The sequence below is a fragment of the Mus caroli genome, chromosome 8, assembly GCF_900094665.2.
Source record: "Mus caroli chromosome 8, CAROLI_EIJ_v1.1, whole genome shotgun sequence".
In the NCBI taxonomy this organism is placed as follows: Eukaryota; Metazoa; Chordata; class Mammalia; order Rodentia; family Muridae; genus Mus; species Mus caroli.
The window spans coordinates 114,336,765-114,354,297 of record NC_034577.1 but is presented as its reverse complement, the minus strand read 5'-3'; the positions used below and the strand labels follow the sequence as shown (position 1 = coordinate 114,354,297).

General features: G+C 51.2%; 1 protein-coding gene and 1 long non-coding RNA gene across 2 annotated transcripts in view; one reads left to right on the top strand and one right to left on the bottom strand.

Moving 5' to 3' along the window:
* The window catches only part of Dpep1 (dipeptidase 1), a 19,068-nt gene extending 5,425 nt beyond the window's left edge, over positions 1–13,643 (bottom strand). The window contains exons 1-3 of the mRNA XM_021170195.1: positions 13,550–13,643; positions 8,970–9,779; positions 1,736–1,889 (exon numbers count right to left, since the gene is read on the bottom strand). Of these exons, the coding sequence (XP_021025854.1) occupies positions 1,736–1,839 (104 nt within the window). The 5' untranslated portion in view covers positions 1,840–1,889; positions 8,970–9,779; positions 13,550–13,643. The remainder of the gene's footprint in view (positions 1–1,735; positions 1,890–8,969; positions 9,780–13,549) is intronic.
* A 508-nt stretch (positions 13,644–14,151) lies between these two features.
* The window catches only part of LOC115031724, a 9,359-nt gene continuing 5,977 nt past the window's right edge, over positions 14,152–17,533 (top strand). Inside the window, exon 1 of the long non-coding RNA XR_003837373.1 lies at positions 14,152–14,344. This is a non-coding gene — a long non-coding RNA (uncharacterized LOC115031724). The remainder of the gene's footprint in view (positions 14,345–17,533) is intronic.

Here is a 17,533-nt window from a genome sequence, read left to right as displayed (position 1 = left end):
AGTCGGGTGCTCTTACCCACTGAGCCATCTCACCAGCCCCAACAACTTTTCTTAATCACTGGGCCCACTCTCCAACCCCTGGCTTGTGTTTGTGATTTTTTTGTTTTTTTTGTTTTTTTTTTTGAGACATGATCTCACTATGTGGCTCTGACTGTCTTGAAACTCACTCTGTAGACCAGAGACCAGCCTGTAGACCAGGCTGGCCTCAAACTCAAAGAGACCCACCTGCCTCAGCTTCTCAAGTGCTGGGATTTAAGGCCTGTACCACTGTGGCTGGAGTCATTTCTATTTTTAAACAGGGCCTTTCCATTATCCTAGATGGAGCATGACGTCATTATGAGATCCAGGATGGCCTCAAGCCTTCAGTGACCCTTTAGCCTCAGCCTCCCAAGTCATGGGGTTACAAGTGGAAGCAAGGAGGCCCAGCATCACGTGCTAATTGACTCAGGTCTGTGACATCCATGTTCTATGTCCACTTGCCACCCATCAGCTCTGCTTCACTTTAACACCATCCACTCCCAGTCACAGCTATTCCAAAGCCAGTCAGTCCAGGAAGCTCCTTTGGAAAGCTCAGGGAATGGGCCCCTCCCTAAGGCCAGTGCTCAATCCATCGCTCAACAAGGGGATACAAGCTTCTCAGAAGGCAGCCACGGAATGGGCAGAATGGATTGTCCTCCCTCTCTGGCCCCACCCACCCTGCACCTGGCACAGATTTCTCATGATACACTTACTGAATGGATAAAGGCACAGGTTTGGGCTGGCTGAGGCAGCCTCTCCAGCTCTGTATGGCAGGGCTAGGCAGCTTCCAGGGAAAGGACTTTAATCTTTAATCTGAGGACACTTACAGCCTTTCTAGGAAACTCATCCCCACTGTAGGTGCTGGGGAGGGGTGGAACACTTGAAAGAGGCCCCAGATACCTCAGGAGCCCCCTGCCATACTTGGAGCCACCCTGCCCACCTCTCTCCTCTTCTCTCTCCATGGGAAGACAAAATGGGATTCCTTTCTCCCGAAGAAGCAAAGCCATCTCTGCCAGGTCTAACAGTGGCCCTAGAATCTGTATGCCTCAGGGATCAAGGGTGCTGGTGGAAGGGCCATTGGAGGGATGACCCAATGGGCAAGTGGTTGGCCTGCAGGGTAGGAGGAAGGGACAGCTAGCTGTAGAGTGACCATGCTCTGGCCGCTGCGTGGTAAGGAGCTGGCAAGAGGTCTTCAGGTATTCCAATGACATCAGAGGGATGGGACACTTTGGGATGGACATGCACTGCACTTCCACATACTGTGTGACCTCCATGAAGAAATGAGAGAAGCAATGGGACACTTGGCACTGGGTTGGGCACAAGATGGAAGGGAGCCAGGAGGATGCTCAAGAGGACCTTCCTGGTGTAAAGCCACCCTCACCTCAGCTTGTCAGCTGGGATCTAGGGAAGGGACTTGGATCCCTCCCTCAGACATATGGCTAGAGAGTCGGGAAACCTCAGAATCCCCCAGACGCAGCCAAACTCTGACCTTCATGAGCCCTGGAATCTGGGGACCAGGACACTACCTCCTTTCCTGTCCCTCTTACACTCTCTTTTGCTGAAACTGTGTGGGTCCTAAGATACTCCACTGAGAAGCTGAGGCCAGAAGAAGACAGGATCCATGGTTGAGCAGGTGGAAAGGTCCCCCCCCCCCCGCTCCCGAGGTCTGGAAGCCCCTGACCCTTGCAGGCATCTCAATAGGGGGTCACCCACTCACCCATCGATGACCGGTGTGGTTCTCATGATAGCCACTGCCTGGTCCCGGAATGAGTCTGAAGCACAGATGGCCAGCAGAGACCAGAACCACCAGATGATCACCATTTCAAGGTCCCCAGGGATCTGCTTCCACAGCTACTTTGGCACCTCCGTGCCTATGCACAGAACAGAAAAAAATGTCTAAGGGCCAGATGGAGCTGCTGTGCCTGATCAGGAGAAAGGACAGAGGCCTTTGGTCCAGGTAATTAAGACTGAGTCCAGTTTACAACTTCCAGTGTTCAATGAGTAACTACTCCATTCCCTTTCAAGATAGGCAGCACAGATGACTCCACACTGGGCGTTGCTGTGCTGGCCAGGTAGAAGCTTAGGAAGAAACTGGGATTCTAGACCCCAAGACAGACTCAGAAGGGGCTAGCACAAAGCAGTTTGCTTATCATCTGGCTTGCTGGTGCATCTGCTCCTGGAGGCTTGGTAACTTTATAACATCTAATAAGGGTCCTCCTAGCTGGGCAGTGGTGGCACATGCCTTTAATCCCAGCACTTGGGAGGCAGAGGCAGGCAGATTTCTGAGTTCAAGGCCAGCCTGGTCTATAGAGTGAGTTTCTGGACAGCCAGGGCTACACAAAGAAACCCTGCCTCGAAAAAAAAACAAGAAATAAGAAAATAAAATAAATGAAGGTCCTCCCTGTGGCTACCCCCTCCAGGCACTAAGGCCTCGCTTTCCTCCTGATCCTGAGAGGAAAGGTCTCAGTTAGCTGTATTTCCTTGGCGGGTGTCTGAGCCCCTGAGCCTGAGTCGTCGTCCCCCACCTCGCCCCCCCACCCCCCGCTGAGAGCACATCAATGATTGCTGGGGAGACTGGGTCAGGAAGCAGCCGTCAGCATATCTTATATGTCATCTTCCCAGCTCCCATTGTGCCTGGCAAAGAGGCCCCAAGAATCCTGAGTCCCAGGAAGAGCCACTGTCCTTGTACCTCTGTGGTATCTGGGTCAGGTGACCATACACACTCAGCCCTGCCTGCTCTACTCTGCCAGCTGCCGCTGCCATGTTCCCTGAGTTGGGTTTGCACAGTGATCAGTGTCTGTGTTTTAAGGCTGTTGGGTGGGTGGGTGGGTGGGTGCGGGGACAGGAAAGAACTTGTCACTTCTGGGTAGGATATGTCTGAGATATTGTAACCCATTGTAACCCAGGCTGGACTGGAATTTGTGGTAATCCTGCTGTCTTCGCCCCCCAAGATCTGGGCTTACAGGCATGGCCACCACACCCTGCTTTTTCTTTCTTTTTTTTAAGATTTATTTATTTAGTATATGTAAGTACACTGTGGCTATCTTCAGGCACTCCAGAAGAGGGTGTCAGATCTAGTTACGGTCGGTTGTTGCTGGGATTTGAACTCAGGACCTTCGGAAGAGCAGTCAGTGCTCTTAACCACTGAACCATCTCTCCAGCCTCCCACCCTGCTGCTTTCACTACAGTTTTTAAATCGGTATCCTTCCTCAACCCCTTCAATTAGACATAACAATTATTTCTTTGTTACTCCTTTGGTAGCGATTTCTCTCCTTGTTTAGCAGCCTTATGTAATTCCCTCCCAGAATCCTTAGTGCCTAAATCATTTTCCACAACATCCCCTTAGGAGCAGCACCCCCTGGGTTCATCTGTTCTCTCTATCATTTCTCTTGGGATATTTATTTTGCTTGTTTGCAATTTTGCTTTTTTTTTTTTTTTTTTTTTTAATCCAGGATTTCTCAGTGTAGTCTTGGAACTTTATTTTGTGGACCAGGCTGGCCTTGAACTCAGGGCTCTGCCTCCCTCTTCCTCCTGGGTGTTTGGGATCAAAGGTATGTACCACCACTGCCCAGCTTGGCCTTGAACTCTTAGCCTCTTACCCATGTGATCCAAGTACCAGGATTGTATAAGCACACCACCACGCCCAGCTCGGATTGTTGAAAACTGCTTTTCAAATGTTTCCGGTCTTCTCTGTGCTGGTTGGAAAGCCCTAAAGGAGCTGGGGATTGGCGCTCAGTGTTGCAGCCTTTGTCTAGACTGCATCAAGCTAGAGTTCCGCTCCTGCTTCAGATGCGGAAAGCACAAAAGCAGAATAGTGTGCCTTGAAGCTCCCCGTTCGAATCCCACTTCGTCAACTGTAGGTAGGTCGATCCGGGATTTTATGAGCTGCTCACATTTCTCAGAATTGAGAAGTCCTTGTGTCGCCTTCTTTTCTTAAGTAGAAAAAGCCAACTTTCCTAATGCTGGGACCCTTTAAATACAGTTCTTCACGCTATGGTGACTCCCAACCATAGAACTATTTTCATTGCTACTGCAGAACTGTAGTTTTGCTACTCTGATGATTCGTATTGTACGTACCTGGTGTGCAGGATATCTGATACGTGACCCCCGTGAAAGGGTCGTTTGACCCACATGCTGTGAACCACTGAGTCAGAGGACTCAGAACTGAGCCTTTGGGAGAGGGCTAGACATTGACTTGCTCATCCTTATAACTTCTATAATCCTGCACTTGGGAGGCTGAGGTCGGCAGTGGCACATTTGAGGCCAGCCTAGGCTGCAGAGTAAAACCTTTGTCTTTAAAAGATGAGTCTTAGCGGGGCATGGTGGCCCACGCCCTTAATCCCAGCACTTGGGAGGCAGAGGCAGGTGGATTTCTGAGTTTGAGGCCAGCTTGGTCTACAGAGTGAGTTCCTGGACAGCCAGGGCTACACAGAGAAACCCTGACTCAAAAAACCAAAAAAAAAAAAAAAAAAAAAAAAAATCTTTGTCTTCCCATTTGTTCTGAACTTATGATTGGCCCAGGTCCTCCCACTGGGTGGCGCTCCCACACTCTCCTGGTCTTTCAGGCTCCTCATACCACAGCCTCCTCCCTCCCAAGCACTCTCATCTGGCTTTGCCTCCTCCAGGATCCCTAGCTGCCAGCTTGGAGCCTACGGGTTCCACTTATTATCTGTGCTTTAACTGTTCCTCCTTTTTGGCTTAGCCTCGTACTTGATTAGGACAAGTTCTCACAACATCCTCTGGCAGTGGGTGTGCAGGGACCGCATTTCTGAGCTTTTGCAAGCCTGCATTATGTCTATTCAGCTTTCAGACAAGGTCAACGGTTTGCTGGATGTGCAGTTCTGGGTTGTAAACAATTTCCCCATGAACTTGAAGGCTCCAAAGTCTGTCTCACTTGAGCTGTTGATAGGAACGATGTCGGGTCAGCCGCATATAAATAATAATAAAATCATAATATTTTGTTACCCGAGTTCTTTGCAGACAGCATGTTGTTTTCTTTTCTGGGGAGTTGTAGCCTCCTCCTGATATCAGTTCTGTGATTTCTCAGTGAATTACATGTTTGTCATTGAGTTCTTTTTGTTGTTGTTTTTTGTTATTTTTTCGTGGTAGGGTTTCTCTGTGTAGCCCAGGCTGGCCTCGAACTCAGAAATCCGCCTGCCTCTCTGCCTCTAAGTGCTGGGAGGTGTGTGCCACCACTGCCTGGAGAGGGTTTTGTTTGTTTGTTTGTTTGTTTTGTTTTGTTTTATTTTTCTGTTTCTAAAGGCAGGGTCTCCTGCATTCTCCAACTTACTAGCTGAATGTAACCTTGAATTTGTGATCTTCTGGCCTCCCTGGTGTGGGGCACACCTAATTATATGTGGAAGACAGACTAGAGCCCTAGCGCATCGTGAGTGCTAGAGAAGACTCTGCCACTTTAGGTGCATCTCTAGCTCCCTGTTTTATGGACACTTTCATACATACATATGTGACGCTTTGTTCTCGCGTGCCCCCTCTGCCCGTCCCAGCCCTCTTCACTTATCTTACGGGTGTGTCTACGTGTAGGTGGATGTGTGCTTGTATGTAAGTGGGCTAGCCCACAAGGCTACTTTGTTTCTGGAATGTGTGGGATTGGACTCTAGCTTTGTGCACACACTTTGATGGTGTTTCTCGGGAACAGGGTCTCTCTTTGGGAACCGGGATTTATGGATTTGGCCTGGTTGGCTGGCCCAAGAGCTCCAGGGATCTGCCTGTCTCTGTCTCTCCCGTACAGCTTTTTTTTTTTTTTTTTAAGATTTATTTATTTATTATATGTAAGTACACGGTAGCTGTCTTCAGACACTCCAGAAGAGGGCATCAGATTTCATTACGGATGGTTGTGACCCACCATGTGGTTGCTGGGATTTGAACTCTGGACCTTTGGAAGAGCAGTCAGCGCTCTTAACCACTGAGCCATCTCGCCAGCCCCCACCCCCCAGCTTTTTTACAAGAGTGTCAGGGATCAAACTCATGTACTCATTCATGTCTTTGTGTCAAGTATTTTACCTCTGAACTATCTGGCCACACCCTACTTTTCATTTTGAGGAGGTGCCTAGGCTGGCCTTGAACTTTCAATACTCCTGCCTAGGCTCACACCCCATGCCCTGCCTCATTTCAGGTGTGTGTGTGTGTTTGTGTGTGTGCATGCATTTGTGTGTGTGCATGCATGCATTTGTGTGTGTGTGTTTTTTCTTTTTCTATGTCCCTGGGTGACTTCCTCTCTTTTGTCTTCATGTTTTATCTCAGAAATTATATCTTCAGCTTCCCAAGACTGGCTTCTTGTTCTCCCCTTGGCACTCAGCTTTGCTTGCGAAAGCCACTTCCCTCTGCAGGAACACTATTTTCTTTTGTTCCCTTTGGTTTGCTGAATGGACTCCAGCCTCTGTTTTCCCATTTCCGGACTTTCCATGGCACTGACAGTGTCCCGTGACCAGCAATCTCCGATGCTCCTCTACCTGAAGTTTAAGGTAGAGGAGCAGCAGCTGAGTGGGTGGGGCAGGGCAGGGCAGGGCTGTGTGGGACTGGAACTTGGGCTGACAGGCAACAAGAGGAGCTTGCCCCCAAAGTGAGGTTCTCCAAGTGAACCAGAAGCACTGCTGAGAAAAGCTATCCTGGTTCTGGAAGACTTCTGCCTCGGGGGTGGGGTGGGGGTGTCTCTCAGTGGCTTCTTCCTGCCTTGACTAGGGTATAGTTCTCTCTGACTCCCTCTGTGTCTCTCTGTCTCTCTTGAATCTCATCCTGGGCATTTCAGAATCCCACTGTCAAACAATGCCAACCCCAGCTGTCTGCGACATCTCTGCTGGGTTTGGGAGCCTCCCTACAGACCCTTTGCAAACACTCTCCACAGGGCTCCCTTTGGAGTGCACCTGATACCATGTGGTGTTGGCATGGCCCCACTGAGGGACCAGTTAACAGCCTAGGTGCACAGACAGCCCCAGGCCAGAAGCCAGGTGGCTGGCTTCATTGGGCCAGCCAGCTTTCCTTTTTACATTTTTATTTGATGTGTGTGTGTGTGTGGGTGTGGGTGTGTGTGTGTGTGTGTGTGTTTCAGACACTGCTTTCTGCCTGCCTTGGTGATTGCTTCTCAAGAGATCCATACCCAACACTGGCCTCAAGTATCGCTTTCAAACTAACAGTTGGCCTTGAACCACATCCCTTTATTCTATGTATAGGATGGTGTTACTCACTAGAAAAACACGCTTACTTGCCAAAAGCAGAAAGAACACAGTAAAAATAAACACATGCTACCTAAACAGTGTTCTTCAACTCCAACCAGAGTCAGAGAGGATGCCATGGAGCAATCAGTAAACCATATCCCAAACCCCTAAAAAATGTGCTACATTGAGAGGGTGCCTCAATGGGCCTGCAGTTACCAAGTCCTGACACAGAAGACCCCGGAATGAATCACTAGCCGGAACTTATCACAGATCCTTCTACCAAGGCTCCTTGGGATACGGGACCTTAGGAAGTTGCCTATAAGCAGCCTCTTGTAACTTGAGACCCAAATGGGCTAATTTGACCTTGGTCCTGCCACCAGCCAGCCATGGGGCAGTAGAGACAACTGCACCGCAGCACAGAGACCTCAGATCTATGATCTCATGTCCTCCATAAGCACAGGTCACAGCGCATGTCCAAACACAAGGACATCTCAACACACGGGTTGGGGTGGCATCCCTGCACAGTAAAAACATACTCCACATGTATGCCTGTAAAACTACACGTTACACACTACTTGTTACACAGGTAGTCCCTCATAAACACCATCTTCAGTAGACATGTACATACATGTAGACATATATGAACACACATATCCACATCTAAACGTGACTCTCTGTACAGAGGGATCCACGCAGACACGGACCTGCCCGGGTCCCACATGCTCACGCTGGTCACCACAGACAGAAACGCTTGGGCATTCCCAAACAAAGAGTTCCAAATGCATGGATATGCTTTGGAATCCATGTGTGGACTTTTCTACACGTATTAAGCAGATACTCAGATGCCCAGACAACTGTAGACATATGTGCCCACATAGGCCTATCATCTGTCAGGACATACAGTCTCCATATGGCTCCTGCCACACTTACCTGTGGCCCGGGGGTGGATGCGCTCAGCCACTCGGGTACCACCCAGTTCTATGCCTTCTTGGGTGTCTACAATGCTGCCTTCAGTTTCATATGAATACTTGTGGGGTCTCGAACCTGGGGCTCCCCAGGAAGGGTTTCCGGCGAGGCTGTATGGAGCAGTAACTTGCCCATCATCTATCCGTATGCCTTTTCCCCAGGGGGACGTCACTGGGTCACTAGTGGCTCAGCAGACCAGCCTGTCTCCCAGCTGTATACCAGGCTGACATCTGCACAGAGATCCCTCAGACCTCTAGACTTTCAGGACCAACAGCCCAACCCTCACCCTGACCTCTGTCCCCAAAGCCTAGCTCCATATGGCTGTGCCATATGACGTTGCAGGCCACCTGAAGAGTAGTTCTTCCTTCTGACACCTCCAGTCTATCCCCAGGTGTGACTTCTTCATATCTCCCCTCACCCTGCCTATGAGTCTCACATAGCTCCTAGTTTTCTGCCCCACAGGGTCATCTTTCTCATTTATCGCCCCAGCTTTCAATGCCCTGCCTGCATTAAAACGGGGTCCCGCTTTTAGCTTCATCTTCACCCTCCCCTACACCAGACTGGGCATCCAGAGGGAACACTTTTTTTCTGCCTGCCCCTCCGTGCCTATCATCTGAACACCCTTGCCTCGCTGAGCCTCTTCCTTCAAGGTGTTGCTCGACGACATCCTCCACATTGAGGTCCTGTTTGCGGTCTATCCGTAAGTTTCCTCTGCTCTCAGGATCTTTTCTACCCAGAAATGGAAAGGGCTTTCTGTCCCTCATTACCGCTTGGCCTCCACCCACTGCTACTTCCCAGCACCCCAACACTCACCACGAGCACACGCGGGTCAGGGGTGCCAATGTGGCTTCAGTCCTGCGGCTGACACCCAGAGAGCCGGGACAGCCTGCTCCTGAGTCCTCCAGCTTTGAAGGGCCACCTCTTTAAAAGGGAAACTCCCCGGGGCTCCACAGAGTGCCAAGGAGAGCAGAGACTAATTCATCACACGTGTCAGCTGTTCCTCGTCTCCGAAAGGCACGCAAGCCCTCAGTAACGCAGAGCATCCGGTGGGTCCGGGTCTCTGGGTCAGAAGTCTGGGGAATGATAGACCTTTGGGGCCATAGCCAGTAACCTGAGCTCTCCAGCGCAGAGGTCGAAGCGCAGGGGCAATGAGTTATTTACCAGGCGAACAGAGTTAGGGAGCCACTAGAGGAGTCTGAGCTGTGGTCTCAAAGTATGTACACACTCTTCAGTGCATTCTGCTGAGCTCAATGTCCTGCGGTGGCCTTGGGATCTGGAGTCACATATTTTCCTCCATCTTCTGACCCCCTTATCAGTCCCCTCATTACTGAAGTGAAAATGACCCGTGCTTCCCAGTTGGGACAGCCAGTTCCCCAACCCAGGAATGAGCCAGCACTGTTAGGCCCACCCCTGGGAGCCCCTGGATCCATTGTTCCAACGAGGAGGGTTGATCTCTCTCCATCCTCACCATAAGGAGAAACAACAGCAACCTCAGATTGGAATGTTCTCTGGCAGAACAACAGGCCTTTCGAAACTGTGGGAGGGTCTGGTGCCTCTCTGTAAGCGGGAGGCAGGGCTTCTCGGTGGCTTTAAGATTCTGTGGAAGCAGACAGCAGGGTGGTTCTGGTGGTAAGACAGAAGGAAAGGCCAGGTCAGTCGCCAGGGAAGGGCACAATAAAAAGGAGCACACAGGGCCCTCTGCCCCTCCTTTGGCCCACTCCCTGGCCTGGCTGTGTAACTGTGTGTGGGCTGCTCCCTCTCAGAGCTTCAGTCATCCTGTGTATGGACGAGGACAACCTATTTATCCAGTGATGCCATAAGACATTGAGATCCCAGGTTTTAGGAGGGGACAGAGACAGTGAAAGAGCCTGAGAGCCAGACTGGGGGGGGCAGGGTGTCTTTCTCCCTATAGGTGAGAGAGTGGGACACAGACAGACAGGGACAAACCATACCCTATTCCCCCCCCTGGAGCCAATTAACTCTCCCTTAGCAAACCAGTGCAGACTGCCACTATTAGGAGACCATACTCTTGTGAGTCCAAGGGTGGACCAGGACTAGGGAGGCGTGGCTAGCAAGGCCTGTGTCCTGGGGGAGTTGAGGGCTCAGGATAAAGACCCAGCAAATGGGTACATCACTCATTTGCATAGCTTTGAGATCCCTGCTAACTCTGGCTACAGGCAGGGTCCCCAGATGACTCCCGAATCCTTAGCTCATCTAGGGGTTGTCAGGTTCTGCCTGGAGGCTCAGTCTCCTCACACAGTGGGATGCTGGGAAGACACAGGATGCAGGGCACTCGTAACTGGGAACGCTCACTAATCCTTCTGAAAGTCCCTGGAGAGGAAACATCTTAGCAAGTTGCTAAATCAGGAGCCCCTCATAAATGGCCCCCAGCAAACGACACCAGGACAAGTCCTAGGTTCCCATCTCCTCTGGGAATGAGGCTGCAGAAGGCTTTCCATCTGCTTGAGTGGGGCTTCTGGGAGAAGGCACACAAGGCCTGTTGAGCGGAGACAGCAGTGCTTAAGGTCAGAAGCACTGAGATGAGTCCCATCAACAGCCCAGGAAGCCCCGAGCTGCCCTAAAGTCCTGCCATCACCTTGCGAGTCTTGGTTTTTTATCTCTGATATATTTTTTTACAAGATTTATTGATTTAGTTTATGTATACATGGGTACACTGTCATTGTCTTCAGACACACCAGAAGAGGGCATCAGATCCTATTAATAGATGATTACAAGATACCATATGGTTGCAGGGAATTGAACTCAGGACCTCTGGAAGAGCAGCCAGCTGAGCCATCTCTCCAGCCCCATCTTTGATGTGTTTTATGGGCAAGTCTGATGCACCTATATTATAAAGCCCCGAGCTTGAGGGGACCTCCTAGGCACAGGTGTGGCCTCCTTGTCTGTCTTCAGCACTGCAGACACTGCCGCTTCCTACTGTTGACCTGCTGGCCTGAAGCCTCTGAGATAGACAAGGCCTCTGTCTCCAGGGATGTGTGTGCAGGGTAAGAGTTCATGATAAATGAGCAACTGGCACATGCTGAGGGAGCCTAGTGGCCTGTGGCATGTGAGGCAGAACTCCCCACACCCCTGTGCACTTGGACGTCCCTAAAAGAAAGAAGGCTAGGCTCTGTCCTTGAGCCCTCCGTTCTCCTTCTGCCTCTCCATCAACTAGGGTCCATGTCTTTAGGTTTAGCTTTCTTGCATCTTCCCAGGCCAGTTCCCAGGAGTCCCTGCATGCAACACACTCCCTGTTCCTTTTCTATCTGACCCTATCATGGCTCTTGTGTGTCATAGTAGACAGTTGTCCCTAACGCTAGCCAAGCAGAGGCCTCCTCCAGACCATCTCCAATGCCCTTCAGCCCACTTCTCAGCTCTTCACCCAAGAGGGGTGGACAACGGCCGGCGCTCACCCTTGGTTCCTAGAATTTTTGCCTTCTGAACACAGAGCTTGTCCTCACTTTTTGGAGATGCCTCGGCCCTTTGGCTCCTCTCACTCTGTGTGCTCGCTTTCCTGGTAAAACCGTCACTGCCCTGCTGGTTTTCAGCCTTACCTATCTCCTAACTGTCCTAGGTCACCACTTTAATGACAAGCCTCAGGTGGTGTCATCACCCTTAGGGCTCCCTCTCCGGGCTTAAGGCTCCCAGGTCAGCAGCTCAGCCTCTGGTCCTTCTTGCAGGACCTGACACCCAGAATCTACACTAGGTGTGGTATTCCCTAGCGGACCCCTGCCCCGGCTCTGCTGAGAGCCAGCCTTTCCCTCTTTCAGAGGCAGTTTTTCCTCAGAGTCAGCCTGGTGTCCCCACTGGCTGACTCTACCACCCTCTCCAGGCAAGCTCTGCCGTATCCCCTCCTTGAGACTGAGTCCAGGACCTATCTCCTTGTTTGCTGCTGCCCCTGACAGATGGGTTGTACCTTCCTGTCTGCCTATATCAGAGCCCATCTCTGCTCCTATGACTTCCCCATTCTCCAGAATCCCCCAGAGCCTGGACCTCGCTCCCAGGCCCTGCTGCTTCCTGAACACCCACGGCTGAAGATCCAGAGCGCTTCCTACTCAGCACACTTCCCCACCTTGTCTCATCATGGCCTTCCCTCTTCCTGCAAGCTCCAGCTCCTTCAAGATCTCTAAAATGTCTCCTAACCATGAGACAGTTGTTCTCCTAAGACAGAGATCTTCCTACCTCTGCCTCTTGAATGCTGGGACTAAAGGCGTGCACCACCATTGCCCAGTAAGATGGTTAATGCTGTGTCAGAGTGACTGGGCCCTCAGGATTCCAGGCAGTAGGTCCCTTGCTCTTAGAGTGTCTGAAGCTGTTTCTAGATGAAACTTGCCATGACTCCTCTAGCCTCACAAAGCAGATACCTCTGAGGTGGGTGGGTCTCCTGGGTGCCATTGGGGCCTGAATGGAACACGGGGTTCCCAAGTGTAAGCCTGCTTCTCCACTGCTGCCTGAGTAGGACTGTGTTCACCTGACTTTAGCATCAGCTGGAGCTTGTACCCCAGCACTCCGGGACCCCTTGTGTGATGGTTTGTATATGCTTGGCCCTGGCACTATTGGGAGATGTGGCCTTGTTGGAGTGGGTGTGTCACTGTGGTTGTGAGCTTTAAGACCCTCATCCTAGCTGCCTGGAAGCCAGTATTCTGCTAGCAGCCTCCGGATGAAGATGTAGAACTCTCAGCTCCTCCTGCACCATGCCTGCCTGGAAGCTGCCATGCTCCTGCCTTGATGATAATGGACTGAACCTCTGAACCTCTAAACCAGCCTCAATTAAATGTTGTCCTTTATAAGACTTTTCTTGGTCATGGTGTCTGTTCATAGCAGTAAAACCCTAAGCTAAGACACACCCCCACCCCCACCCCGCTTGCTGGTTGTAGAACCAAGCCTTAGTAAGAAAGCTCTACATACTACCCATACTTCTGATGGTTCTGCTTCTCCAAGGACCCTGTGCCATATGTACATCCTTCAGTAAACCCTGCCAGAGGAACCTGCTCTCAACTCTCTCATCCCCTGCGTGCCCCACCGATACCTAGTTAGCTTCTTTCTGTGTTCTCAATACTGTGATGCAGCATCTTTTCAAGACAGGGTTTCTCTGTGTAGCCCTGGCTGTCCTGGAACTCACTCTGTAGACCAAGTTAGCCTTGAACTTAGAGATCCACATGCCTCTGCCTCCCGAGTACTGGGATTAAAGGTGTGCAACACCCCCTGCCTGGCTGGTACCATCTTTTAGCCTGGCTTACGGACCTGTCAGAACCCTCAGAAGTCCCATCGGCACAGAGAAGACTCTTAAGAGACCTTCAATGACATATGACCCCAGCTTTGACCTCACCCCTCTCTGCTCCACCCTTGTGACTCTCCAGGTACACCTGGGGCCACAGGGCATTGGCATCTACCTGGACATTCTGTTCTGAAGCCACTCCAGGCCTCCCTTGGCCGGCCTGCCTCAGCACTGCCTCAAGCTGCCTCGGCCTCTCCGGCATCCCTCAGCTGTAGATTGCTCAGGTCTGGCTGAGCATCCAGCAGCTGTGGATTGCTCAGGTCTGGCTGACCTCTTGCCCCTCCCCCTAGGGAGCCGACTGTGACCTTGGAGGCTGATTTGTTCATTCTGACATGTTCCAGCCAAGAGTGAAACATGGAAGGGTCAAAGAGTGAAGCGCAGACTCAGTCTTTCCGAAGCCTGCCTAGCCACCTTGGCTCCAGGGCTGCTTCCACACATGACCTCCATCTTTGCCTAGGGTCCACGGCCACGCCCAGAGTTCCAGTTGGTTTTGAAGGGAGAAGAGTGGTTTGTCCCAACGATGGCCTATCTGCTATTCCTAGTGGCTTTCCATGACCATACTTTCAGCTTCTTTTTTTAAAAAAAAATTATTTATTTATGTATGTTTTTAATGTCTGAGTGGTCTACCTGCATGTACACCCACATGCCAGAAGGGGACATCAGACCTACCCTTTCTAGATGGTTGTGAACCACCATGTGGTTGCTGGGAATTGAAACTCAGAATCTCTGGAAGAACAGCCAGTTCTCCTAACCAGCAAGGCCATCTCTCCGGCCCCACTTGGAGTTTCTAGATCAAGGTCAAGTGAGGCCACTCTGGTGCTTCCCACTGCTATGAAATGTGGCATCTGAGAACATACAATGTCTGTCAGGGAGTTTGAAGGTCTGCACACCTTGTCAGGACTCGCCCTGGGTAAGTCCTGTTGGTTATTCTGAGACAGTTTGTTAAAGGATCATCTTGGTGAAGTTGGCCCTGAGCTTTCTCCCTGGATGGGGTGGGTCCAGCCTAGCTGCTGACACCTCTGTGCTTCATCAGCAAATCTCTTGATAACTCTTGATTGTGGCTTCAGAAGCCTCCCACAGGTCATGCCAGAAAACAAAGACAGGGTCGGGGCAGAATGCAGAACGGGGGAGGGGCTCCTGTGTGGACTGTGCCTCTTCAGGCTTTTCACAACCTGAGAGCCTGAGGTTGGATGTGGTAGTTTGAATAGGCTTGGCCCAAGAAGTGGCACTTATTAGGAATTGCTTTGGTCATGGTGTCTCTTCACAGCAATGGAAACCCTAAGACCCCGGTGAACACTCAGGAGGAACGCCAGGCACTCAGGCTAGTCTCAGGCAAGTGCCCTGCAAGGCTACTCATTGTCAGTCTTGAACTTCAGATAAGGAGACAGGCCCAGCCACACAGCTGGTCTCCCTGCACCTAGTCCTATCAGCACCTAGTCCGGTCAGCACTAACATCCATCAGGCAGCCGCCCTCTGCCAACTGTCCTGACTGGCTCTTCTTGATGGTCTGATCAGGGTCTTGGGGGACAACGACAGGTCAGTCACTCAGGAAAGCTGTTCCGAATTGCTGATGGTGGGCTCCGTTTACAGACTCTGAGGACTTTCGCCAAGCGCTTGGCACCATCCCAAATTTCCATGGTGCCCTCTCTCCAAAACTCATATCCTTTCTCCCTGGGAGCAAGCCCTGCTGTTACCCCTCTTGCTTAACTCTGTAAACCAAGCAGTGAAAGCACAGAGCCATAGGAGCAGCACCATGATTCATACTCTGGCACAGCGTCAGATGGGCTCTAAACTCTCACCTGGGCCACTGTGGCTGCTCTCCCGACCCTGAAACTCTCAGGACTATTGTGAGGTGGAAGGGAATCCAGTATGAAAAGCCCTAACTCCTTCTAATACCTCTCTTCTCCATCTAGCTCATACCAAACCAAGAATCTGCCTCTTAGAAGGGCCGCCATTACTGCTTCTGCTTCCCTGGGGGAACTGAGGTCAGCATCTATCTGTTGTGCTCACCTGCCCTCAGGGAACTCATAATGCCGTTTCTTTGACCTTAGCCTTCAGGGCTGACACTGACCTAGGGCTCCATCAAGATCCCTCAGTGAGAGCTGCTTCCTTTACAGACAGGAGAACTCACCTGGCCCAGAGAAAGCATGACAAGGTGGCGTTTGAATATTAGGGAGATGTCCTGGTGTCTTTTCTGCCTAGGAGCCCAAGCCACGGGTACTCAACACCAATGGGCCACAGCTCCTTCCATCTCAGATGTTAGCTCCTCCTATCTCAGAACTCAGCTCCTCCCATCTCAGAAGTCAGCTCCTCCCACCTCAGTCAGCTCCTCCCATCTCAGATGTTAGCTCCTCCTATCTCAGAACTCAGCTCCTCCCATCTCAGAAGTCAGCTCCTCCCACCTCAGAAGTCAGCTCCTCCCATCTCAGAAGTTAGCTCCTCCCATCTCAGAAGTCAGCTCCTCCCATCTCAGAAGTCAGCTCCTCCCATCTCAGAAGTCAGCTCCTCCCACCTCAGAGTCAGCTCCTCCCACCTCAGAGTCAGCTCCTCCCACCTCAGAGTCAGCTCCTCCCATCTCTGGGCAGCAATTCATCCCTAAGATGAAACAAAGAAAGTCAAATCTAAGATTAATCACCACGACTTGAAAGGCAATCACGCTGAACCTTCTTTCAGGGCGGTACACAGGCGAGGCACCCACCCATCCACTGAGCTCTAGATCCAACCCTAGTCCTAGGCAATTAAAACTGTTACAAACAGTTCTCTTTGCTGCTGTTGGGATTGGGCTTTGCTAACTGGCCTGGAGCCCTCTATGTAGACCAGCCTGGCTTCAAATTCATAGAGATCCACCTGCCTCTGCTTCTTGACTGCTAAGATTAAAACCCACCTTAAAGAAGCTACATCTGGCCGGGCATGGTGGCACACCCCTTTAATCCCAGGCAGAGGCAGGCAGATATCTGAGTTCGAGGGCAGCCTACAAAGTGAGTTCCAGGACAGCCAGGGCTGTACAGAGATACCCTGTCTCAGAAAAAAAGAAAAAAAGAAGCTACATCTGAACAAGTCAGGTGCTTGATCGTGACCAGATAGACTCGGTGTAGACAGGAACTGTCGCATCCACCCTGACCAGCAGGAAAGACGCAACACCGTGTTGTCCTTCTTCAAGCAGGTTTATTCAGGAACACTTCGCATTGCAATGCAGGAACAGGAATCTGCCAAACAACCCGGGGCGCGCCTTAAATACCCTACTGACTCCTCCCAATCACCCCAGTCACATAACGGCAGTCCATTGGTTCACAGCAAGTGACGTCAGCTCGACACCTCAGGCAAGCTGATGAGGCATGGCATCTGCACAGTGCAGGCGGCTGGGATGTGGCTAAGTCTGAGGTAATGAGGAAGTCAGGCACAGGTCATAAGACCTGGCAGCCATCCCAGGCGCCATCTTGGGACGGCGGCTGCACCCGCTCCTCACATCTCCCCCTTATTTATTATTTTGGCAGAGAGAATGCCTGTCTTAGGTTGCCCCCTGCGATAATGCTCCTTACCCATCATCGGGAGGACAGACAGCAGTGGTCTGGTCCCTGTCTTAGGTTGGTAACACCTCCAGGGAGTCTTACCCATCATTGACTACTTCTCTAGCATGCCAAGCCACACTTGAGAAGATTGTCTCAGCTCTAGTGCTGCAAAAGCCTGAATCAACAGTGCCTGCCCACGGGTATGCCTTTTTTTGCATACGGCAAATGCACCACAGAGCCATTACTCCTGTGGCAACGCAGATGATTGCCAGCCCTCCTATGCTAGCCCATTCCTTGAGGTGCGATATTGCTGTGACGATGTGAACAATGGACTGTCGGAGGTCCCTCAGCATACCATCAAGTTGATTTGACCAGTTCCCTGTGAGATCCACTCACATCAATACATCAACTTGTTCCTGCACTAGATCAACTCTCTGATTTAGCTCCTCACTTATGTACCCTGTCACCGTCATCAGTATTCCCAGGATCACACCTCTGGTCATCCTTCAGCACTCGAGTCAGTCGTTCAAGTACCCACACTGGCTGGTGGCAGTCCTGGGGAAACACACAAACAGACCCTCTCGCCCACA